Genomic DNA, 25490 nt, shown 5'->3' on the forward strand with positions numbered 1-25490 from the left:
CTCATTTAAAGGCCCCCAAGTTGGTGGTCATCAGTACCTTTTGTGGGTTAAGCCAAATTCCACCGCTTAAGCCAAGTGTTGCTTGAAGAAGTTTGTTTTCTTTGTCTCTCCCAAATCTTCCAACATTCCATCTGGTTGGATGGTCCAGAGAGTGGGAGGGGAAACAACAACCCTGTCCACTTTCTACACAGCATGCACCATCATATACACTTCTAACATATCTCCTGGAAAATATAGCACCAAAGAATCATGGGAACTGTACCATCATATACACCTTTATCATGACCCCTGGAAAATACAGCATCAGAGGTTAGAACACAGGGTCTTTGGGCAAACCCACACCATACATTTAAAGCATAATCAACACTCATTTTAAAGCACATGGCTTTCCCCAAAGAATCATGGGAACTGTAGTTTGTAAAGAGTGCTGGGAATTGTAGTTATGTGAAGAGAAATCTACCATCCCCATGATTCTTTGTGGAGAATCACATGCCTGAAATGTGTATTGAAGGTGCTTAAATGTGTGGTGTGGACCTGCCCCATTTATTCGCTAACCGTGCCTAGTCCTCTAACTATACTGAGTGACATTTCATATTTATTTGTTTTTATCCTTGAGGGTAGTATATATTATACCCCTCCCCATTCATCTTGAGAACAAGCTTATAAGCCCAACCGGAAGAGTCCGCGACCAGAAAGACGAGGAGTATCAGGAAGAGTGGATTAAATTTAAGGATTACCTAGTTAAATATGTTAAGTTAAATTAACTCAAAACAGCTTGCAGATACTTAATTAGCTTAGGACTTTATATATGTTAAGTGATGAATTAATATGTTTAATTTCATAATGTGAAGATTTAAGGATGTTAATGTTCAAGTTAAATTTTATAAGAATTGTGATTTGGAAAACCGTTAAAAGGATATGCAATGAAATTCAACCAAGGGGATGCAAGGAAGTCACTTAACAATGCTAATAAGTGTAATTTTAAATAAGGCTATGATTTATGTTTCTTTGTCTTATGTGTTTGTTTGTTTGTTTGTTTGTTTGTTTATAATAGTGTGAAAACCAATAAAAATAATTTGGAAAGAGAACAAGCTTATAAGGAAGGTGAGGCTGAGAGAGACTGAGTAGCCAAGGCGATGGACCATAGTTTAGTGATAATGCACACTGTTTTTTATGCAGGTTTAATCCCTGATATCTATTTAAAGCAGGGGTGGGGAACTTTACTTTTTGTGGAGGGCTGCATCCCCTCAGGGGTTAATTTGTAAAGGGCTGCATGCCAGCTGGTGGGCAGAGTTTGAGCTGCTGATTAGCAAAGACATACCTTTTTTGATGAACTAATCCCAAATAACGGATCGCCCTGCTTCAAATTTACTTCAGATTAGAATTCCCAGTCCTATTCAGGTCTATGCAGATAAGCTCTACTGGGTTGGAAAAGGTTACAGTAAAATAAGCATCCAGAGGATTTCGATTTTTTTCTCCAATACAACTGACCATACAGCTACTGTGGGGGTGAGGAATCCTTTCTGACTTTAATGTGCTACACACACAGACACCTACCAACTTGTTCTCAGATAGATGGGGCACTATTTCTTTCCCCCAAAGTCTTGCAACCAAGAAAAAAAAGTTCAAAAAGCAAACATTGATTTATTTCTATTCAATAAAATACAGTGGTACCTCGGGTTAAGTACTTAATTCATTCTGGAGGTCCGTTCTTAACCTGAAACTGTTCTTAACCTGAAGCACCACTTTAGCTAATGGGGCCTCCCGCTGCCGCCACACCGCCGGACCACAATTTCTGTTCTCATCCTGAAGCAAAGTTCTTAACCCAAGGTACTATTTTTGGGTTAGCGGAGTCTGTAACCTGAAGCGTATGTAACCCGAGGTACCACTGTACTGCCCTTTCCAGTTGTTCTGAATTACATAGAAAGGAGCAATTGCACAGGAAGGAACTCTGACAGGATGTGAGAGTGGGGCAGCTTCAGGAGACATTGAGGCTAAATACAATGAGGCCTAAATAACTTGTGGCCCCTGAGAAGCAGGGTTCTCACCTGTGATGTAAAAGCATCAGGTAGGAAGTGATGGCGCAGACCCTTCTCTAAGCCCCTGAAGAGCCACTTCCAATTGGAATCAACAGTACTAAGCTGGATAGATCAATGGTAGCTTCCTGTTCCTATGATTATTCAGCAAATATGTGACCAAGTAGCAAATTCCATCCTGTCTGTGTCTGCCGCTCTGTCCACTATAGTTACGTAACTGGTTCTTATACAGGGAGAGAGATCTGAAAGTAGCCCTCTGGGATAAGAAATGCTGGTGGCTTTGTTTTCCAAGAATTGCAGAAACCAGACTTTTCAGGTTTTTCTGCTGTCGTGATCACCACCACTCACAACTTGGATCCCTCTAAGGCAGCATTCCCCAACCTGGTGCCATGCTGGCTGCAGCTGATGGGAGTTGTAGTCCAAAACACCTGGAGGGCACAGGTTGGGGAATGTTGCTCTAAGGGGAGCAGAGTGAGTTGTATATGGTTGGAGGGGGTTCTTTTCAGGCAGTTTGCAGAGCTAAACCTGCTTAACCCAACAGTAGAAGGATGTTTACTTCCAGGCCATTCTGTGGGTACTCCTTTTTACAAACAGATTTGTTGGGGAAAGGGCTGGAGTTGTTGTTTTTATATTTTAAAAAGAGGGGCATTAAGTTTCCTGAGGTTTCTAGGAAAATGTCTGTAATGTGTCTTTGCAAAGTTTCCACACACAAAAATGTATATAAAAGAAGATGGATCAGATACTTAATGTTCCATGATTTTAAATTAATGCTTCTTGGAGTGTCCTGATTGCATTTATGTTGCAATACCATACTAAATAATTTCACATTAAGCTTAAGTTAAACTCAGTTAACTCTGGTTTCCTAAAGCAAGGTCAGCAAAATATTGAATTTATTTCAAAGGAATTGCATATAACACAAGACTTTTTTGTGTTAATTGGCACTGTCTGTTCTACAGGCATATTGATGTTTTTATATATTTATTTGGCTTCCTTGGTTGTGGCACATTGTCCTCTGGGTTATGCACCTTTACAGTCCAATCCTATACAAGCGTACTCAGAAGTAAGCCCACAGAATTTCATGGGATTCCCAGGAAAGCATGAATAGAATCGCAGCCTTAATCAGTGGGAAGGTGCTGTGTGAATGAGCTTTCTTTGGGGCAGTAGTATGGCTGCAAATAGAGTTGGACCTTAGGGTCTCTCCTTACGCTTTGAGCAATGGCCCTCTCTATTCTGTGTGGCAGAATGCCAGGACCACAGTGAACTGCACAGCACAAAGCTTTGGAAAAACAACAGCATCAAAATGAGGGCACCAGGCTGTGCTGAGAGCAGTATTCTGTAAACAGGCGCATCTGCATTGCAGTCTTGCTTAGCCCCAGTTAAAGCAGCTGCACAGCCCAAAGTAGGCTGGCAGATAAGTAGCACCTGCAAAAGGAAAGAGCGACTTCTTCTAGAAAATCAGCAATAGACTCAGAGCACCACTTGATGAGCTTTCGATGTTACTTAATCAGCCAGGACAAATGAAAGGTGATCCTATTATTTCAAGATGAGCATAGCGATACAAAGCACTGCTGTATGTGGGTCCCAAGTGGCAGATGTAACGCAGCTGTGTCAGACTTATTGGACAGCACCTCTCCCAGTTCTGGCTGAGACACTGGAACTCATACATACTAGTGAATGAACTTTAACTAAGGCTGCAGTCCCAACTCCACTTACCTTGAATTCAAGGGGGAATCTGAGCAGAAACGGTTTGGCTCATGCTGTAAATTTAGCAAGTCTCTTACCTGGATTCAGTAGCTTTCTTCGGCCCTAGCACACCCACTGATTTTGTTGGTTACATTTCTATTGCACTTCCTTCTTATGCTCAGTAACTAAGGCTACAGCCCTATACAACTTACACGGCAGCAAGCCTCACTAAACTTAGACTCATAGAATTGTAGAGTTGGAAGGGACCTGGAGGATCATCTAGTCCAGGGGTCAGCAAACCTTTTCAGCAGGGGGCCGGTCCACTGTCCCTCAGAACTTGTGGGGGGCCAGACTATATTTTGGAAAAAAAATAATGAACAAATTCCTATGCCCCACAAATAACCCAGAGATGCATTTTTTTAAAAAGCACACATTCTACTCATGTAAAAACATGCTGATTCCTGGACCATCTGCGGGCTGGATTGAGAAGGCGATTGGGCCGCATCCAGCCCCCGGGCCTTAGTTTGCCTACCCATGATCTAGTCCAACCCCCTGCAATGCAGAATTATGCAGCTGTCCCATACAGGGATCGAACCTGCAACCTTGGCATTATGAGCACTATGCTGTAACCAAACCGTTAAATGATTTCCTTCTGAGTGCACAGGATTACTTAGGACAGTATGTCCCTGAATCCCTCCTCTTTGTCTTCACACAGAGGTTGCACCTAGGGGTTGGTTTGGTTGGCCCTCGCCAAAGGCCCAGGCCCAAGGAGGGCACAAAAATCGAACCTCTCCACTCTGGCTTAGAGTGGCTAGAAGCCAGCCTGCCCATCCACACACTGCCTGGACTGCCCTTCTGCTGCTCTGGGCATCTGGACAAGGTTTTCAGGCTCCTCCAGGTGCCACGGTGGGGGAATCCAGTCACTGGTATGGGCCATAGCAACAGCTCTGTGGGGCCTCCTTCTCAGTTGGCCAGCAGTGCTATTAGAAGTGTGAGTGGACTCAGAGGGGAGAAAGAGGGAGAGAGTAATAAGAGTTGCCAGAGGAGGAAAAGGAAAGGAAAGGAAAGGCAGAAGGAGGAAGAATGGAAAGCAGTGAGTGGAAGGAAGGAGGAAGGCTGGGAGGCAGGTAGACAGACTGATAGAGGAGGAGGAAAGGCAGAGCAGAGCAGACCCAATCTTGACGGCTGTGGACTTTAGGCTCTCAAATTTCAGCGGTGCCCTGTGTGGTACTAAAATTCGGTGCCCCTGTCTCTCACGCTCCATTCTACAGCATTGTCACAGCGCCCCCTGCAGCGTAGCGCCCAGTGGTGCTGAACCAGTTGTACTGCCCTAAAACCGTCTCTGCATGGAGGAAGTCACTGGCAGAGCGCGAAAGGCAGTGAGAAGGAAACTTTTGGGGTTTCTGGTCCTTGGTCTCCGATACATCTCATTGCCAAGGGTGCAAGTGATGCCACAGGGTGCCGATACAGCTCACTGCCAAGGGCACAAGAGCTGAGGTACACCTCTGTCCCTGTAACAGCCTTGAAGGCACGTTCAGCTAAGAATCAGTGCCTTGTCCAAGTTCCCCTGGCGGAGTGGCGATTTGAACCTGGGTCTCAGCCCAACATCTAACCACCACCAGAGCAGATGCTCTATATAGCCAGAAGAAAGATCATTTGCAGTATTTCCCAAGGAAGATAGGGCAGGCAGGCAGGTGTGGAGTTGGCTGGGTTTGATGGCATTGGTTCCAGCTCCACATAGAGCAGGTTCCTGCGCTCCTGTCCGACTAAGAGATCACCCTGTCACCTCTCCCGCCTTCGTCATGCAAGGCGGGGCGGGGCGGGGCAAGGAGGGTCGTGGGCAGCGGCCAGGGGTGGGCGGGGCCTCGCCGCCTGCACCTGTCCGCGGGGCGCCCGGAGCCCCGCCCTTTCTCCTTGGCTCCTCCGCAACGCGGTGGCCGGCCGGCCGGGCTGGGCTGTGTTTGCGCGCCGCGCCTGGGCGGGGGAAGCGAGTCCCCAGCCGCCGGGAAGGAGGATGGCCTGCCTGCTGGACTCGCAGCCCGTGGCCCGCTTCCAGCGCTGCTGCGGGCTCTTCCCGGCCTCCGAGGGAGGGGCGGAGCAGGCCGGTAAGGTGGGGAACGGCAGCCCCCTCCACCTGCCCGCGAGGGACGTCGCCAATGGGCGCAGCAGTCCGGCCAAGCAGCGCGCCCACCCTCCGGCCCCCGGCGCCGCCAGCAACGGCTGGAAGGTAAGAAAGTTACAAAGGGAGAGGAAGGGGTTAATTGAAACAGCGGCGGGGAGGGGGAGAGGAAAAGGTACCGGGGCTCAAGTTGTAGCCTCTGACCCAGAAGCGCGTCCTAGAGACAGATAAGGAGCTTGGCACGTTGGACGGAGGAAATGGCACCTCCTTGAATGCAGGTGGGTTGCGAGAGCGCGCGGAATGCTTGCTGTCCCGAGGAAATGGACTCTTCGCGGTCTTGCGCAGGTTTCCCCTGTCCGGGTCTCTCGCCCCACGATCTCGCTCCTTTCCCCCCTCTTTTTCTCGCGGCAGGCAGATGGATTTCCTGTTGTTCAAGTGAGGAAGGTTAAAGGGAGGAGGAAGGGAGGGGAAGAGGAAAGAACTGCAGCCCCCGTTCCTTGGCTCAGCAATAATTGAGTTGCAAGTCTAGGACATCAGGGAAAGCCGAAGATATTGTGCAGGACGCTTTTCATTTCAAGCCGAGCACCGCAGCCTTCGACCTCGGTTGTGCTGCGCTCGTGTTGACATGGCAGAGCACAGATATGGAAGGCAGACCCTGCAATATCACGGAACGAGATTGTTGCAGAAGAATTTGGCAGTGTTATACCTACCTGACTTAACATCTAGCGAATTTCCTAGGCTGCTTTATTTTTCAGGTTAATTTTAAATAAAAGCAAATTGGGTAATTATAGGATAACCGCCCCCCCCCCAAAAGGACTAGTGGGTGATGAGATACTTGCTTCAGAATTTGTGAATGAGTTGACACTTTCCAAAGAGTTGCTGATGTGCATTCATTTAACATAAAGTACAAAATCATGGTCTAGTGTGACAGAATTGAATCTGACCTTACATAGGTAGGGTGATGGCATTTTCAGTGAGAAACTAGGTGAAGAATTGGACTCCACCCTTCAATAAAACTGAAAGTGTGAACATTGTATTCCTTCCTGCTCCCAGAACTGATTAACTTCTATGATGTCAGAAGAAAATTATAATAAACCTCAGATATTGTGACATCATAAACCTATTGGCTTGGATCAAAAGATGTTAACTTTAAAGGAATTCCTCCAATTTAGCCCTTACCCCAGATTGTTTAAAGGCTCCGCTGATCCCAAAGCAATACTTCTGGGGAGATCACAGGGGATTATAGGGAAGAGTAAGGACTGAGAATCTTTCCTATTATACAGTTCCTTAAGTAACCTTCGTATCCTAGCCATTGATTTCCTTTGTACCACCAGACTGGAATGATTCTTTAATAACTCAAGGAGGAACTTGATAAGGTAATGTTGGCTTACTCTTTGAAACTGTAACATTTCCCTTGAGCATGGCAAGGCTGCTTAAGTGTTAAGAGATCTTCCCCCCTCACAGTACTATGTCATAGAATTCCATGGAGACCATTGTGCACAAACAGAAACAATACTACTCTGTGATAATAGCTATCATGATGTGCCCAAACTGAACTCTGTTGAAAAGAGACCCAAACTAATTCTGATTGTGTGGGCACTGATGCACCAAGATTCAAGTGTGCTACCTGCATAGCACTGCTAAAGAGGGCGTGTGTGACTTTTATAAAATACTTCACTATTCAGGTGGACTTTGTAGATGAGCTAGTAATATCTGACCACTTCAATTTGTTTATTCTCTTGTCTCAAAAGGCTGGAGGTCTCTGAGCAGGGATCTATCACTTAAATGTACCAAAAGTCTATTCCCTTTGTATTCTGGCCTCCCATGCTCAATTTATTATCTTATTTGTTTCCAGCTTATTGCTTCTGCACTTTACAGTGCAGTCCTACATACATGTTTCCTTGGAATCAGGTCCTATTATGATCCCAGAAAAGTGCTTCTAGGGCTGCAGCTTTAATTTTTCTTTCTTGTGCTATTGTTGTTCCTTCTTAGGAACACAGGAACTTGTCTCATGCCAAGTTCAGCTCTTCAGTGTCCTAGCAGGCAACATTCTGAGCCCTATCTAGAGATAATTATATTATTATTATTAATTTATTTATAATAAACCAACTACTCAACCAACTACTTTCCTCCTGAACTGAGTTCATTTTCCTCCCCCCCCCTTCTTTTGTTCCATAGCTTTCCCATTTTTTCCCTTTCAGATCCTCTCCAATCCAATCCAAGCAAGCCGGTCTTTATTCTGATGTGAAAAACCCTTGCGTCAATAGTTATAGTCGCAACTGTCATACTATTTCTCTTTGTATACCTTTTGAATGTAAGAAGTAATGTAATCTAGTTGCACTGTAATGCTTTACTTATCTGATGTTTGAAGAAAATTAATCTGTCTCCGTGCCCGCTGCTGAATTAGCTTTAATGAATGGCTCCAATGGTCATCTCCTAGCAAAATGCCAAACTATGGTATTTTCCTGTTTCACACATAATGGCAAACTATGATTTGCCACAAAAAACTAACTATGGGAGAGCACAACAGGGACGGGGAAAGCACAGTAGTAACAGCAACTCAGCTGTTATTGGAAGTGACTTGTTTGTTTAAATGTATATTCACTCTGAGGGAGGAAATATGAGTTTTCAAGTTAGGCTTTGATGAGATTCTTGCATAATATTTATCCCCCTGTGCCTAGATTGGAATTTTCTTGATATATTTAACGAATGATTTTGGCTATATGACCTACAGCCGAGTTTCCCTGCCTCTGGCTATTTTTTGGACTACAGTTCCCATCTTCCCTGACCACTGTTCCTGCTAGCTGAGGACAATGGGAGCTGTAGCCCCAAAACAGCTGGAGACCCAAGTTTGGGAAACCCTTGTCTACAGCCAGGATGGGGACTCTATGGCCCTTCAGATGGCAATGGTCTGCAACTCTCATCCTTGACCATGTCAGCTGGGGCTTAGGAGAGTTAGCATCCAACAACACTGGGAGGGTTAAAGGTTCTTCATTCACGCTCTAGTGGGATAAATGAGCTTTTTCATATTCAGAATAATGGGAACAATAAAAAAACTTCTTTCCACCTTAAAGATCTCCATTGCCTTGCTATTTCCTACCATTCCACTTACTCTGTCCTGCACATGTGCTTTTTAAATATATAACACGCATACTATATGCTGGTGTGCAGATTTTGTTTCTCCCCCACCCGTTCTCCAAGATGCTTTTCCTCCCTCCTTCCCTCAATCAACACATTAGCTTAGATCTACGCAGAGCAGCTCCAAAGAGCAAACTTCTAATGCAGGTGTGGAGAACATTTGGCCCTCCAGGTGTTGTTGAGCTACATCTCCCATCAGCCCCCACAAGCATGGCCAGTGGCCAGGGATGATGGTAACTGTACATTTGGAGGGCCAATGGTTCCCCATGAAAAAGATGGGGAGTCACTTAATTTCTCTTTTAGAAAAGCCAGGCACTCACATCTGAATGCTGCGGTTCATGGAGAAAGTTTGGGCCCTGTCAAAAGGAGGTGGGGAATAATTCTACCCTTCCTTCCTCTGGTGTGGTAAGCAGCTGATTGGAAGAATCCAATTCTGTTTCTTCTCCATGCCTGGTTCATTTCTGGTGCTGGGCTTTGGGTTTGGACAATTGACTTCAGGAATGATGATTCAACTCCCTCCCTTTTGAGGTTATAATTAGATAGATATAATTATGGATAGATGCATGAAAGTGATTGTGTCTGCCACTGTTGCATCTAGTTTGGCCCCCAGAAAGGTAGTTCTCCACTTAAAATCTAGCAAGATCTTGTATAGGGTCTGCTTATGTTATGGGAAACTGGCGTTGCCTTGTAGGTGTCTTAAGACCCTAGCTGCCACTTTTACATGATTTCAAAATCATTAAATCTGCAAGGTATGCTAAAATCCTACTTGCCTTCAGCTCTGCACCATTTGGTAACTGCACAGTAGAGCTAATGTATTTCAAATCCTGGAGGCCATAATATCTGAAAGACTCTTAATTTTGGATTGCATTGCCTTCAGCATTTTACAGAACAATATTAATTTGGCACACAAATTATAGTTAATTTAAAAAATAAGCCTGACTAAGTAGAGTCAGGATTGGCTATTGTGCATTGTGTGGGTCTGATTACGAGTAACACTCAAATTCTAATCCCAAATCTGAAAACACCTATTTACTTGCCTTCAGCAGCTCATTTTTCAGCATAAAATAGGGGTGATGGCTACATTAGAGTAGGTGAGCTTAATTTATTAATGTTGTACAACCCTTTGAAGATACAAAGCTCTAAATGAATGCTGAGGATTAGTATTGTCGAATCATGTTCCTCAGTTGGGTATTAAACTATAGGAACTCAATACAATATTGCAATTCTTGTGCTGGTGAAAGGTAAGGAGGAGGAGCAGGTTTGAAGTTTTATGGCAGTATGTTTATTGCTGAAAGCAGAACAGGTAGGGGTATTTGTGTAGAAATGCATGTGTTCATGAAGAAAAAATCTGGTTTACAACCACACGTTATAATCTTCTGCTTTAGAAGAAGGCTGAGCCAGATCTGATAAACTGATGCAGCAGAATTTTGTGGCACACAGACTTTCCTAAATGGAAGGGAATCACATTTTGGAATGCTCCGTGGTGACAAATAGTCGCTGTGCATTGAAAACTAGCATGTCTTTTGAAAATTATTCTTGAAATTACTGTCCCTCCCACATCTGGAGCTGAGCTCAACTGAATACTGTTTGTAACTAGATCATGTGTTTAATACTTCATAAGGGAAATTTAATAATTTAAGACACTTGCGTCCTTCAGTAAAGTATAACCGTTTTTAGATTGCTATGGGAGTCTCACAAAGAATTTAGATTTAAACATCCATGTAACATCTCTGGAAAAATACAGGGATGGTGAGTTTATACGTGTCTGCTGCCTAGAACCTGAGCAGAGCCTTGAATGCACACATTTTTCATTCTTGTGGGAGACCTGTGCCATTGAGAGTGCCTGCAGTCCTGTTTTCACATCGCTTTTCATGGGAACAGGTTGTGAAATATACCAGGGAACGGTCTCATCTACACTGCCACAGCCTCTTAGGAAGAAGGACAATCGATTCACAATTGTTGTAATATCCAGTGACAGCTGGAGGTAAGCTTGCAAGTTGCAGGTATCTAGGTGCAGCCCTGGGTACAGTGTGTGGCTCTTTGCCCATCAGAGATTTAAGCTGCTCTCAAAGTCCTGTTGTAGCTGGTCCAGGATAATGTTACAGGATAACTGATGTGCATCAGAATAGGAGAGCATTCCCTACATGCTTCTTGGAGTAAGAAAACAGAAAGGCTTAATCGCTGCCAATGATGGCAAGGTGCTTATATCTGGAGGCTATTCACAGAAGTCATTAAAAACTTGTTGCCAACACAGCTGCCCTGCTCTTTAGCTGTTTTCCCTTCACCTTTATCTTAACCACACACAACTCCTCTTGTCCCTAGGTTCTGTGGGATTTCCCCACAGCCTATTGTTTTCCATCTCTCTCCTTTTTTGCACCGCTTCTCATCCTCCCATATTTTCCATCTGTCCTTTCATCATGTCATACTTCTGTATCCAGGTCCTCTCTGACCATTGTTGAGCTTTCTGCCCAATGTTCTTTGTAAACTGCTTAGAGGTGTTTTATGCCTGTAAGTGGTGTGCATCTTTTAAAAATGCACACATTTTTATTTATTTATTGCGTGTTCATCCTGCCCTTTCTGCAAGCAACCTGGGATGGTCTACTGTACATAATTTCCCACATTTTGCCCTCAAAATGTTCTTACCCTGGTAGGTAGAGATGAGGGAGAAATTCACTTTGCTTTTAAAGGCAAACCAACCCAATTTTCAGCAACAATACATGAACCAACTGTTTGCAAGCAATGCATGAACCAAAGCACAGTCATCTTTCAAAATTTGCACTACTCTGAATTTTGCAGTGCAGTGTTCCCATCAAGCAGTGTGTTCAAAAATACATATTCCACGCTAAAGTGTGCATGAAATGAAAACAACATTCAAAAATGCATTGTATTGAGGGAAATTGCCTTGCAAAAATGTGCATATTAGGCTAAACTGCTTTAAAAAATGTTTATTTTGAGAAATTCACACTTAAATGCTGATGAATTTTCAAGAAGCCTTAAAAAAATCACAAACTGATGTGAAAATGTAAATAACTGAACTTAAGAATAGAAAATAGAGAAACTAAGAGAGATCAAAATTGTCCGTTTCACCTATTCCTAGTGGTAGACTTTGCTGAGAGAAGAATGGATTAAAGTCACACACTGAGCTTTGTGGCTGAATGAGATTTGAACAGCCACCATACCAGACTGGCTGGCAGTTTGCTGCTCCCAGGGCCCTGTTTCCATTTAACTTTATGCCTGCATCCTTCCTCCATGGAAAGCTGCCTTTATACTGAATCAGACCATTGGTCCATCTAGCTCAGTATTGTCTACACTGACTGCTAGTGGCTCTCCAGGATTTCAGGCAGGGATCTATCCCAGTCCTACCTCCAGTGCTTGGAGTTACTGGAGTATACAGTCATGGTGGCTGGGACTGATGGGAGTTGTGCTTCAAAATCTCTGGAAGACACATGGTTAGCGGACGCTGCTTCAGACCATCGTACAAAAAGAGAGACCTTACCAAACAAGCTGCTGTCGCTACTCGTTTTGTTGTTGTTGTTCAGGCTGCTTACCCAGTCTGACCTCAGAGTTCAGTTCAGATGAATTTACCCCTGTTGAAGTCGTGCCCCAAAAGTGTCTTCAGTCTATTTGCTTATTCCATTTCGTTGTGTAAAATAACTTGTTGTGTAAATATTATGCGAGGAAATGAACACTGTGATGAAGTGGTGCTGTTGCCTGGAATGAAAAGGAAGTATCAAAAATGGAGTTGCCTCGAAGGAAATCACTCTGAAAATCAAGCAGGAAGAAAATATCATTAACGCCAATTAAGTTATGTGGTTCGAACTTCCCCACACGATGTATTTCATAACTATGGATTTGTTTGGTTTCTGGCTGGACAGCTTCTCTCTCTCCCCCCCCCCCCATTTTCATCAGATTTGCATAGCTTGTTCACTTAAATAAAATTGAGGCGACCTATCCATGAGGCAAGAGAGGTGACTTCCTCAGGTGGAAGGATTCACAGGAGCAGCAAATATGGCCTTCAAGGAATGCAGCTCTTGCTGCTACTCCTGTGGTGGCAGCTATGGCTGTGGCATGCTCCTTGCAGACTAGATCTGTCTCCTCCCTTTCAACACCTTCCCCACAATGATGCCTCTACCTGGTGGCTTCTTGGTGAATAGGAGGCTCTACTGGTCTCATCCTACCCTTTGGGAGGAAATGGTGGGGGCTCCTGGGCTCTGCACCCCCTGGGTGTGATTCAGAGTGGGCCCCTTCCCACGATGCCCTTTGGTTCCCACTTCAACCATTGGGTAAGGTTGATTTGAGTGCCCCCCTGTTCTCAGTGTAGATCTTTATTCCCCCCCTTCCATGTTCCTGACATAAATCCTAACTCACACCTACTTCCTTGATGGGGAAGTCACCATTTTGTGGTTCCTGTCTGATGTCTTTCTTATCTTGGCCTATATAATGTTCATGTTTCTTTGTTTGTTATTGTTTTATATCATCCTCAGCAGGATAAGTGTTTCATTAATTGTTGATGGCTATATTCGAAAGCTGGGATGCGGGTGGCACTCTGGGTTAAACCACAGAGCCTAGGACTTGCCGATCAGAAGTTCGGCGGTTCGAATCCCCACGACGGGGTGAGCTCCTGTTGCTCGGTCCCAGCTCCTGCCAACCTAGCAGTTCGAAAGCACGTCAAAGTGCAAGTAGATAAATAGGTACCACTCCGGCGGGAAGGTAAACGGCATTTCCGTGCGCTGCTCTAGTTCGCCAGAAGCGGCTTAGTCATGCTGGCCACATCCCTTGGCCAATAAAGCGAGATGAGCGCCGCAACCCCAGAGTCGGTCACGACTGGACCTAATGGTCAGGGGTCCCTTTACCTTTTATATTGATTTTTAAATCTTGTATCCTGGAGTCTTTTGTCCGGTGACAAATAGATCTAGTGACGATGAAAAATGAAAAGCATCACATCTAGCTTGGCCTTGAGAACCCAAGAACTGGCTTCCTGCTTTGGGCCAGAATTCCACCCAATCTGGTTTCCTGTCTTCAAAAGTGCCTGGCCACATGCCCTGCAAAACTTGCAAGAATGCTACTTTTTGTACTGGCAATTTTGTCCCTCTTTAGAGTGCCTTGGGGAGGCAAGGATGTCAGTGAGCAAATGCTCAGTCTGCTGTCTCAGTCACTGAGAGTAAGATGTCTGCATCTGCCTTTGCAACTATGCCACCTTAGAAAGGTGTCCCCTGTCCTTTGAGAGCAGTTGGCTGTTTGGGAAGGCATATGCCTAAGTGGAGATTTTCCTTTTGTTTTCCAACCAACAGCTTCCCCCCACCCCATACGAGAAGCAAAGGAAAACTTAAAGGAAATGCTGTATCCTGTCCTCTGCCCCCACTGCCTGCACACATCAACACTCACATAAGAACTTCGTTGATTTGTGGGTGTTAATGGTATTCTCAGACTAGAAAAACACTTTTCTGTTGAGAAGATAAATACTGGTTGCATGTGTCTTGTCCAGGGAAGAAGATTTTCATTGTGTGCCATTCACTGTGATATAGTAACATTTAGATAATATTGCAAACAAAATGAAATGAAGTCTGAGGTTTTAAATAATCAGCTCTATAAGTTTTTGTTCTGATCACAGGGACAGATTAAATTATGGTGTCTTGGTTCTTGTATTCAGAACAATACCTTATCAGCATGGTATCTTGTACAACATGGATTTGATTCATTATTTGCTTATTATTTAGTTGGTTTTAGCTTAGGAGCAAATAAAAAGCAGGCTGTTACTTCTTGAGCTACGTTAGGCTTTTAAATTTTTTGGTGCATTACCAGCTTTGTTTGTTTTGCATGATGTAATAGATAAATGTGGGTTAAAAGACACTTTTAACAAATTCAATTTTTAAAAAAGGCCAGTTAGGCAGGAAATGCATTGCACCCATGTGTTAAAACATGAGGACCCAAATGTCACATGCAAAGAGATCATTTGAATAACAAATTAGTTTCTGGAGGGCTGTTAGAGTGGCGAAGTAACATTGGTTTCTCTTCAGCAAAACATATTAACCTTTACAAAACAATTTCTCTTAGGACTGTTCACAAGAATACGTTGTAAAGAATTATTTCTACTACTACCTGTTCAGGATTTCCGCTGCAATGGGTCAAGAGGTTTTCTACATCACATTCCTCCCATTCAGTTACTGGAGCATTAACCCCTATGTTGCCAGAAGGCTGATACTTATGTGGTCTGTAAGTATTGCTCGGATTATTACTACATATGTTAAAGTTGTTGTAACATTATCAGCTGTTTTTTCTCTAGCTTTCTGGTTGCCAATCAAGCTGTATAACTTTTGACATTTCTAGCAACGAAAGATCTAGGGACACCCTAAAGACTAACAGCTTTCTTGGACTAGACTCTACTTCATCTTGCATCTAAAGGGAATGGATTCTAGTCAATGAAAATACCTCATACCATAATAAAATTGGTTGGTCTTTAAGATACCACAATACATGCTTTTGTTTTGACTGCAACATAATAGCATGTCCACCACTCTGGAAACAGAAAGGATGATAGTGTGCCTTCTAAAAAGGCAACATTAAAAAACGGTACTTATTTTATAGGCTGAGCTTGATTTATATGCAATTTTAATTTTTGTATTAAATTCATTTTTCAAAAAGTTTCGCCTGAAGTTCAAAGTTCTTGTCCCCAGTTTGGAATGTACAAGTGTCACACTTTACACAACTGGTATTGCATCCAGTTGGTGATTGATTCCTAGCATGTGTTCATACTGTTTAGGGATACACCAGGATAAAAATTTAGCAAACATAACTGCTTGCTCTTGCAGTATTTGAAAATCTGTGTGCGGTTTTTTTGGGGGGGGTTGTACAGTTGTGGTGGACATCCTTAAGTTCAACATTGTTTGGTATCAAGTAGTGCAAAATTAGTCAGTGGCACTTATTTCGCTGATTTTTGAATCAGCCCTATATGAGAGGCCATTCCATGGTTTTAATATATTGCTTTGAAGCCATAAAAAAGAAACATGGCACCAACCAATTCAACACTTTCAACTCCAACCCAAAGATTCCATTGTGAAGTAGATGCAAGAATCTGTACAGGCATTCTTGCACCAGCACTGAATAGCCTTTTGAGAAAAGGTAAAGCTTACCTTCATTGATATTCACCCCCGACAGTGTGTGTCCAATGCCTCTGCAGGAGATGGTTGGTTGGTGAGCGCTGTTGAAGGCAACAGCCCTAGCCACCAACTGAACTTTGCACACACACCTGATAGACACCTGGGCAGATAAATTGTGTGCATTGGCAGCCTCTTTTGCGCTGTGTCAAAGCCAGCAGGGAATACTTGGCAAGGATTCCTGTTTCTGTGCCCAGACCTCCCTCAGTGAATCGGGGCAATAAAACACTCAGTTACAGAACTCCCGAGCCATTTTATTGCTTCAGTTTTCACATGGGTTAACGCTTGTTGCAAATTTACACATCTCTGAAATGCTTTCCACGCTCCATGTTCTACAGACAAACAAACAAACCCACCTTGCCACATGAAAATGGAGATCATATGATCGTCCCATGCAGCTGTACCCACCTCAGTGACAGACAGTGTAAATTGGCCCTCATATGCTTTAGCTGAACTGAACCTGGCACACCTTGCTTTTTAAGTTGAAGTACTCACACCAGTTGGTTGCACAGGCTCTCCCTCATCGATGATTTTAGACTTGCTAGCTTTTCAGGAATTTTAGGCCCAGGCTTTCTGGAGGGACTGTATTCACCCATACTCACCTGCCTGGGCTCTGAGATCCTTTGGGTGAGGCCCTTCTCTCAGTCCCACCACCTTCATAGGCGCGCTTGGTGGGGATGCAGGAAAGGGCCTTCTCAGTGGCTGCTCCCAGGCCTTGGAATTCTCTCCCTAAAGAAACTAGACTGGCTCCCTCCTTGTTGTCCTTCCGCTGGCAAGCAAAGACTATTTTATTCCAAAAGGCCTTTGGGAACTGTTTTTTTGCATTGTTTTTTTAAGAAATGGCTTTGCTGTGCTGTACTGTTTTTGGTATCTATATTTTAAAAGGTTTAAGTTCTGTTAGATTTTAATTACTTTTCAGCTATTATATACATTTTTGGCCTTTTGTATTTTATCTGTGTTGTTTCAGTTTGTGTAAGCCGCCTTGAGTCTTGCTCTGGGGCGGGGGGGAAGATGGGATATAAATAAATGTTATTGTCATTGATGTTATCAGAAGTGGACACTGAACAGTTTGGGATAACCGACCGAAAGCAGACAGTGAGCTTTGCCCCCCGCTCTGTATTCATTCTCCAAAATCCATATTCATGCCCATATTTTGAAGCTGCTTAATAATATAATTCTTGACATAAACTTAAAACTTTTTGCAGCTGTGTGTAGTAGTGACCTCTGCTGGAGCCTGCTGGGTGTTACTAAGAAAGACCAAACTGATGCATGGAGTCTGTTCTCCCTCTCCCTTGTAGTTCAGATGCTTTTTGGAAAATCTCAAACAGAAAAGATGAGGGGGAGAGACCAATACGCTCCATTTTTTTTGAGTAAGATGCATTACTTTAGGCAATATCTCTGGGTCCAAAGGAGAGTGTCTCCCTGCTAGAAATAGACATTGTTTTCATTCCCTGCATGCTGGAGATAATATATAGGTACGTTCAATAGTTTTCCCAAGGCTGGGTGCATTCAAATGGTCATTCTTTGGTTAACACACAGGCAAGCCAGTTGCTTAATTTGCATGATAAAAAGCATGTAGAGTTGTGGCTCAGTGGTAGAGAATCTCCTTTGCATTCAGAAAGTTCCAGGTTCAATTCCCTGCATCTCCACGTGGCATTGGGAGAGAATCCAGCGTGAAACCCTGGAGATCTGCTGCCAGGCTGTGTGGACAATACCAGGCTAGGAGAATTGATGGTCTAACTTGGTTTATGGCAGCTTTCTAGGTTTCTAATTTGGGGGGGGGCATTTTTAGGCTTGTTAGTATATCACAGCGTTTAAGTACTGGGAACGATGCAGTAGCGACTTCCATCTGAAAACTATATTTCTGCTAGAATTAACACACACACAAAGTGAATTTATAGGTAACTTGTGTTTAACAATGTTCCACGCTGCCTGGTATTGGGAGATGTTGCTGCTGCACTCCTGCATGCTCCTCAGATAATGACATTCCAGAGCAAAAACTATGAAGTCTGCCACTTGGGGAGACAAACCTAAAAAGTATTTTGGTATGTACCTGCTTTCTCACACCAGCCCTGACATCCTCTGCTTCAGGAATGTCTTGAAAACCTCAATTTCATAAGGACATGAGAAGAGCCTGATAGATTGGGCCAACAGCCCAACTAGTCCAGGATCCTGAACTCGCGGTAGCCAACCAGATGCCTGTGGGAAGCATGCAAGCAGGATGTGAGCCCCAGATCCCTCTCCCCCCCTGCAGTTTCTAGCAAAAATGAATTCAGAAGCATTACTGCCTCCCATGGCTAAGAGTCATTGATAGCCTTCTCCTCCATGGATTTGTTTACTCTCCCCTTAAAGCTCTCCAAGCTGGTGGCCATTGCGGCTTCCTTCCTGTGGGAGTGAGTTCCATTGTTTGTGAAGAAGTACTTCCTTTTATCTGTCTTAAATCTCCCAACATTCAAAAATTTTTTTAAAAAATCTCCCAACATTCACAAGTTCCAGTGTTATGGGAGGGGGGAGACATTTCTCTGTGAACGTCCTCTATGCCAGGCATCATTTTATCAACTCCTATTGTGTCACCAATCACCTTGTCTCTAAACTGAGAAGTCCCAAATGCTGCAAGCTTTCCTCATAGGGAAGTTGCTTCATCAGCTTTCATCAGCTTCTTCCAATGTTAACTTGGATGTTGCCTCATTCTTCACATGACAGAAATGGTTTTAGCAGGTTTCGTTCATGAGAAACTGAAGTTCTGAGCAAGTAACCTAAATGGAATGAATTGCCATGCAGTTTTCCAGTTACATTATTGATCTTATTTGACTGCATTGACTTGGCTAGAAGATGCAACGCAGTCTTTAAAGATAAAGGTAAAGGTACCCCTGACCGTTAGGTCCAGTCGCAGATGACTCTGGGGTTGCGGAGCTCATCTCACTCTATAGGCCAAGGGAGCCGGTGTTTGTCCGCAGACAGCTTCCGGGTCATGTGGCCAGCATGACTAAGCCGCTTCTGGCAAACCAGAGCAACACACGGAAACGCCGTTCACCTTCCCGCCGGAGCGGTACCTATTTATCTACTTGCACTTTGATGTGCTTCCAAACTGCTAGGTGGGCAGGAGCTGGGACCGAGCAACAGGAGCTCACCCCGTCACGGGGATTCGAACCGCTGACCTTCTGATCAGCAAGCCCTAGGCTCTGTAGTTTAGACCACAGCATCACTCGTGTCCTAAAAGCAGTCTTTATTTGTACTAAATTAAGACTGGTGTAGAAATATGTAGGCTTTAGAGTTTTGCAGCAGCACACACCTCTCCAGTGCCTTAACAGGTATGCATCTAAGTTTTAGCAGTTCTTTAGCAATTTGCAAATTGTTGACACATGGGTGAAAATATGAGTACTTTGCTCCAATCTCCTTGATTTGTTTTATTGGAGATAAGAAATATGGTTTTGGGGGATTTGTTTAGTTGGGGAGGAAACTGAATGACAAAGTGATCAACTCTGAAAAGCAGGTGGTGTGAAACATACCGTATATATATATTGCATTAGACTGTGGCCCAAAGTTTACTAGAACTCTCATGGATCAAGGAAGTTGGTTTTCCCATTGCCAAGTTGCACGAGGAAATACAGAGAACACAACTCCTATTCAAAACAGGCTTTTTAAAGTATGTGGGAGAAGGATTTTCCACCTGCTTAATCTCAGTGCTATTGTAAGCAGATTGTTAAACTATTTGACTATAATGGTTCTGCATATTGTTCAGAACCTGCGGGGACAGGAATTGCTCCATAGCAGGAATAAACCGCCAGTTCTCTATCTTTGGCTTTCAGAGTTCTGCCCAGGCTTCACCCTTCTCCACAACATGCCCAGTTCTACACACACTGTGAGTGCTTTTACCTGACTGGACTAAGAGGTTTGTGGGTGGTGGTCTAGAAACCACACTGACCTTTGTGTATGAAAAGTTCCTCAGGAGGGAATGTGGCCCTGAGGCTGGCAAAAATTCCACACGCCTCTCTGCTTTATAGATTTACAAATGCACACCGGCATGTGCTGTCAGCTAAGCGACTCAAGCAGCATATATATGTGTATCTATGTTGAAGGGCTGAGCAGTGTGGACTTTGCCAGGGGAGTGTCTCATGTAAACTGATAGATTGCAGAAAAACAAGATGCCTGGCAGTAACTGGTGGAGAAATATTAGCGGCTGGACGATTTATTCCACCCCACCCCAGAAGACCAAGAGTGTCTCTACAAAGTGTGTACTGAGGTTTTTTCCAGCATTTACGTGATTGATCTCATTTTTGCTGTTCAGAGCATCTGTTCCGACCCCTCAAAGATTTCATCAACAATGAATGTGCCTCATTGTATTCACTCATTAGATTTTAAAAGTGCGTGCCCTGCTTTTTGATGTAAAATACAACCATTGCAACTGTGTCAAGAGTAATTTTGACACAAATTTTAAAATGAGGCTCGTCTCAAAAGTACTATTTTACAACATGCAGAGAATAATATGCATAAAGAAATTAGAGAGAGGAGCTGAGGGAAGTATTTGGAGGTTAGGAGAGGGAAGGGGGAAATGTAATTGGTGACATTTGATTCATAATTTGATTTGTTAAATTTGTTTAATAAAAAATACTTTTAAAAAGTACTTAAAAGCCAGAGGCAGCAATGGAACTAAGCATTCTTTTTTAAAAGCAGGATACAGAATTAGAACAAATGTTTATAAAATAAAAGACTCCAGCATGCAGGATTGTTGAAAAGTGTGTGTGTGTGTGTGTGTGTGTGTGTGTGTGTGTGGAAAACCTTCTTCATAGGACTCCTTCAAAATAAGAATTAGAGCTCGAGGACCACGGAATCCACCAAGCTGATTGGGTTCTGTCCACTAAATTCATTTCTACAAAATCCCCATTGGGAGTTAAATTACAACTGAACATCATCTATCCGTACAAATACAAAGACCACTGCATTAGTGATCCTTCCCATTGATCTGTGCTGGTAAATGGCATCAAGCTCTTCAGGTGGGCATGCTCTGTGGTTTCTTAAATAACTCTCATAATCATGAGGTCAGATGATAGGTTTCCAGAAGAAGTCTCTCAAAACTTCAAAAGAGCTTTCTAATAGAAAAGCATTTCACAAACTTGAGAGCATCAATACATTGCTTCCCCAAGGAAGAAAAGAACCAGCAGCTTGCTAATAACTGTGGGTTCTCAAATAATCCTGTGCATTAGGTCCCCTAATTACAACTGTGTGTTCCAATTTTGTATCGTACTTGGAATATTTAATTCCATTTGCCTCTGGTGTGTGTCACTTCTTGGGGGTTTTAGAGGAAACCTGACATCATGCGGTCAGTGTAATTGCATGCAGCCACAAGAGGAATTCCCACAGCCTCCAATCACTAGTCAACAAATGCACCCTGCCTCAAAGCCCAGACAGTTAATGCAGAGAAGGGGACAGAATTCCTGCAGAAAGGATCCCAGTGCCACGTGGCTGCTGGAGAAGAGATGAAGGTCCAAAATATTGTTGGATAGAGCAGGGGCAGCTAACACCTGGCCAGGGAACCCAATTCAACCCTCAAGCAAAATTTTCCAGCACCCCAAGATCCCACCAGTTTTGGTGGTGGTGATGAAAAACAAAACAAAAATAATAAAGACACAATGTTGTGGTGGGGCAAAAGGTTTGAACTTTTCTGAGCTTGGAAAAAGATGCAAATTGCACCTTTCTGGGCCACCAGGTAGGTCATTTGAGAAAATAAGAGTTGGTAACTGGCTCTCCTTGACTGATCTACTTATGCCCCTGTGTGTCCACATGTGCAAGAGTGTGGTGTGGCCACAGCTACTTGTGGCATGCAGTTTCCCAGAGGGTTGACCAAGGGGAAATATGGTCCTTGAGATAGAGACAAAGAATTGGGAAGGGAATGGTGCCACTAAAAGAGTAGTGTGTGGGACCACAAGAATTGTGCTATCCATGGCGTGAACGAGGCAATGAATACGTGGTGGTTGAAAAGTGCTGGAAAATCTATCGGGAGAAGACCATGAGGAGGAAAGGCATCTTTCAAGTTGATGTGCCACTTTTCTGCCATCGTTGGTAGAATCAAGGCAGCTTAATAGAAGGTCATAAACACAATGGAATAAGAACTCCTGCAACATGATATAATATAATTAATGGCAATGCAATCAGGAGAACAAGCCATTCTTACAGCAATTGGAAAAGCAGAAGATCTGCTCTACCTATCCACCCACCCAAACATTTACACAAGAATGAAGCAACATCTGGGAAAAGGGGTGCATCTCGGAGTATTTTAAATTTATTTTTGAGACGTCGTTAAACGAATCCCGGTGACTCAGCAGCACTCTAATTAGCCATCTTGGAGAGCACATAAACATCTAAATGCAGCTGTCTTCTCTTACAGTAAATGTTTCTCTCTCTAAAATTAGGCCCACTTCCAAGTGGAAAAAGCCTTTGTGTTGAAGGTTGCATTTGAATGCCGACTAATTGGTTAAGAGCCTATAATTCGGTATTGGGTAGGCAAGGAAGGAGGTCGGGTGTGTGCTTCCACTGCTTGGATTTGAAATCTGAGACCAAGTAATTCCTTGTATGGATTAGAAATTTAAGTATATAGGAGTTGTGAGAGAACATGAAACCAAAGGTGCAAGCAGCGTTTATATCTAAAGTAACACAAAAGTGAGGGGGAGGGAGCAAGAAATCCCTCTCACTCCAAACCCAAAATAATTAAAATAAGTGAACAGGGAAGTTCTGCCACATGTCTAACTTGACATGCTCTTTTACTTTTTTACTGGTACTCTAAATTATGGACTATATACCAGATTTGTTTCTAATCTTGGGCTAGCAAAATGGTCCAATCACATTTAGGCTATCTTCATATATATTTCAGAAGTTCAGGAGCTTTCCTCTCTATTTCTGCTGAAAGAGGAGAGAAATGTGTTGCCTTTTGTATTCCCATACTCCCCCCCCCTTTGTTTACTATAGCGCCTCTTTCTCCTTCTGTTTCCTAGACCTATACTTTGACCACGCCACTTTGTACCTTGCCCCTCCTCTAAGCTTCCAGTCTCTTCCATACGTACAACACTTCCTGTTTTTAGATCTTGGGCTGCAGCTTTCCTTGGAAATGAAGGAGTTAAAACTGAGCTCTAAGAGGAAGCAAAGCATTGCGAGGTGTTTCTGTGCTTTACTTCAGTTTTCTAAATGCTGTGCAGAAAATTCGTCATGCTTCCCCCCCTCAGTTTTTGTGAGTCACACAATTTTAATCCCCATGCATTGCTTTGAAATTGTCAGCCCTGCTATCTTGCACTATCCATTATGTTTCCATTTTGCTGCTGCGGTAATGGGACCAAGAACTCTAAATTCACGCTCTTCCAGTGCAAAAAAAGAAGCATGAAAAGCATACTGTTTGTATTCTAGTTGCTCTTTAAAAATTCCCCCTGTAGTTGGTCTGTATGGGTCAAGATCTGTAATGAAATAATAATACCGTTTTTTCGCTCTATAGGACGCACTTTTTCCCCTCCAAAAATGAAGGGGAAATCTGTGTGCGTCCTATGGGGCGAATGCAGGCTCCTTGGCTTCAGCGATAGCAACGCGAAGCCTCCGAAGCCTGCACTCCGGAGGCTTCGCGTTGCTTTCGCTGAAGCCAGGAGAGTCTGGTCTTTGAGGCTGGCGGTGGGGTAAAACAGCGCTTCCCACCACCACCAGCCCCACAAGCTCGGGGGCAGTGGGAAGGCGTGCACCGCCTTTGCGCTGCTCCCTGGCTTGGTTTTGAGGCTGCGGTGGGGGAAAGCAGCGCTTCCCCCCACCGCCAACCCCACAAGCTCGGTCGAAAAGCCCGCAAGAGCTGCACGCTCTTTAAAGGGTGCGCGGCTCCTGCAAATTCCCCCACCTCCTGCAAAAGCACGCAAAAGCCGTGCGCTCTTTAAAGGCTGCGAGGCTCCTGCGGGCTTTTCTACATGCTGGGGGAATTCCCCCACCTCGTAGAAAAGCCCGCAGGAGTCGCACAGCCTTTAAAGTGCACGCCGCTCTTGGGGGCTTTTCCCCAAGGAGGGAGAAGGGACTGACTGGCCGAGTCAGTCCCTTCTCCCTCCTGTGGGCTTTTGCGGGAGATGGGGGAATTCCCCCACCTCCCGCAAAAGCAGGGAGAAGGTCTGGGAGAAGCTCACAGGCTGCCTGCAGCCTGTCCGCTGCTCCCAGAGCTGGGGGGGGGAATCATATTTTTTCCCTTGATTTCCCCCTCTGAAAACTTGGTGTGCCCTTTGGTCAGGTACGCCCTATAGAGCGAAAAATATGGTAATAGTAATAATAATAATAATAATAATAATAATAATAGTAATAATAATAATAATAATAATAAATAATAATAATAATAATAATAATAATATTTATATATACATACCCCTCCCATCTGACTGGGGTTTCCCCAGCCACTCTGGGCAGCTCCCAACAGGGCTGCCTTCAGATGTCTTTTAAAAGTCAGATAGTTGCTTATTTCCTTGACATATGCTGGGAGGGCGTTCTACAGGGCAGGCGCCACTACCGAGAAGGCCCTCTGCTTGGTTCCCTGTAACATCACTTCTCACAGTGAGGGAACCGCCAGAAGGCCCTCAGAGCTGGACCTCAGTGTCTGGGCTGAATGATGGGGGTGGAGATGCTCCTTCAGGTATAGTGGACTGAGGCTGTTTAGGACCTTAAAGGTCAGCACCAACACTTTGAATTGTGCTCAGAAACGTACTGGGAGCCAATGCAGGTCTCTCAGGACCAGTGTTATATGGTCTCAGCGGCCACTCCCAGTCACCAGTCTAGCTGCCGGACATCCCTTTAAAACAAACAAACAAACAAAAAACCTTTGACAGAAAGTCTTTGAAAAGAAGAAAAGAGAGACCTGGAACACTAGCTGTAAATAAAAATTGCTTTGAGAAAGAACACAAGACTCTTCATATTTGCAAAATCACTATCACCTCCATCATCTCCTTCTTTGGAGGTCTTTAAGCAAAGGCTTGACAACCATATGTCAGGAGTGCTCTGATGGTGTTTCCTGCTTGGCAGGGGGTTGGACTCGATGGCCCTTGTGGTCTCTTCCAACTCTATGATTCTATGATTCTATGGGATCATGGACAATTCTGTCCCAAGAAAACATTCTATAGTGAGAGGACACGGGGTAGGAAACCTCAGACCTGGGGGCCAAAGGTGACTCTCCAGGCCTCTTTACCTGACTCATAAGATTCTCCCCAGGCCACACAATTTCCAAAGACACACTCCCCTCACTAGCCCTACTTTCCACTCCCCTTGTGAGCTTTTCATTGGCTGGGATGCGTCCTCGAACTCGCATAATGATTGCCTGAGCACACGTTTTGTTTGTGTGTGTGAAGAAGCCAGCCT

The 25490-nt window shown here is 44.1% G+C and overlaps 1 protein-coding gene across 3 annotated transcripts in view; it reads left to right on the plus strand.

Annotated features, from left to right (window-relative positions):
- The first annotated feature begins 5630 nt into the window (after window positions 1-5630).
- Window positions 5631-25490, plus strand: part of SGPP2 (sphingosine-1-phosphate phosphatase 2) — a 32991-nt gene continuing 13131 nt past the window's right edge. Inside the window, exons 1-2 of one of the 3 annotated variants that reach the window (XM_053390014.1) lie at window positions 5631-5946; window positions 15031-15189. In XM_053390014.1, coding sequence (XP_053245989.1) covers window positions 5734-5946; window positions 15031-15189 — 372 coding nt within the window. In that variant the 5' untranslated portion in view covers window positions 5631-5733. Of the gene's footprint in view, window positions 5947-15030; window positions 15190-19858; window positions 19993-25490 lie in introns of those variants that run through there. The other 2 variants (XM_053390012.1, XM_053390013.1) reach the window with 2 other exon arrangements.

The sequence above is a fragment of the Podarcis raffonei genome, chromosome 5 (genome assembly GCF_027172205.1).
Source record: "Podarcis raffonei isolate rPodRaf1 chromosome 5, rPodRaf1.pri, whole genome shotgun sequence".
NCBI lineage: Eukaryota > Metazoa > Chordata > Lepidosauria > Squamata > Lacertidae > Podarcis > Podarcis raffonei.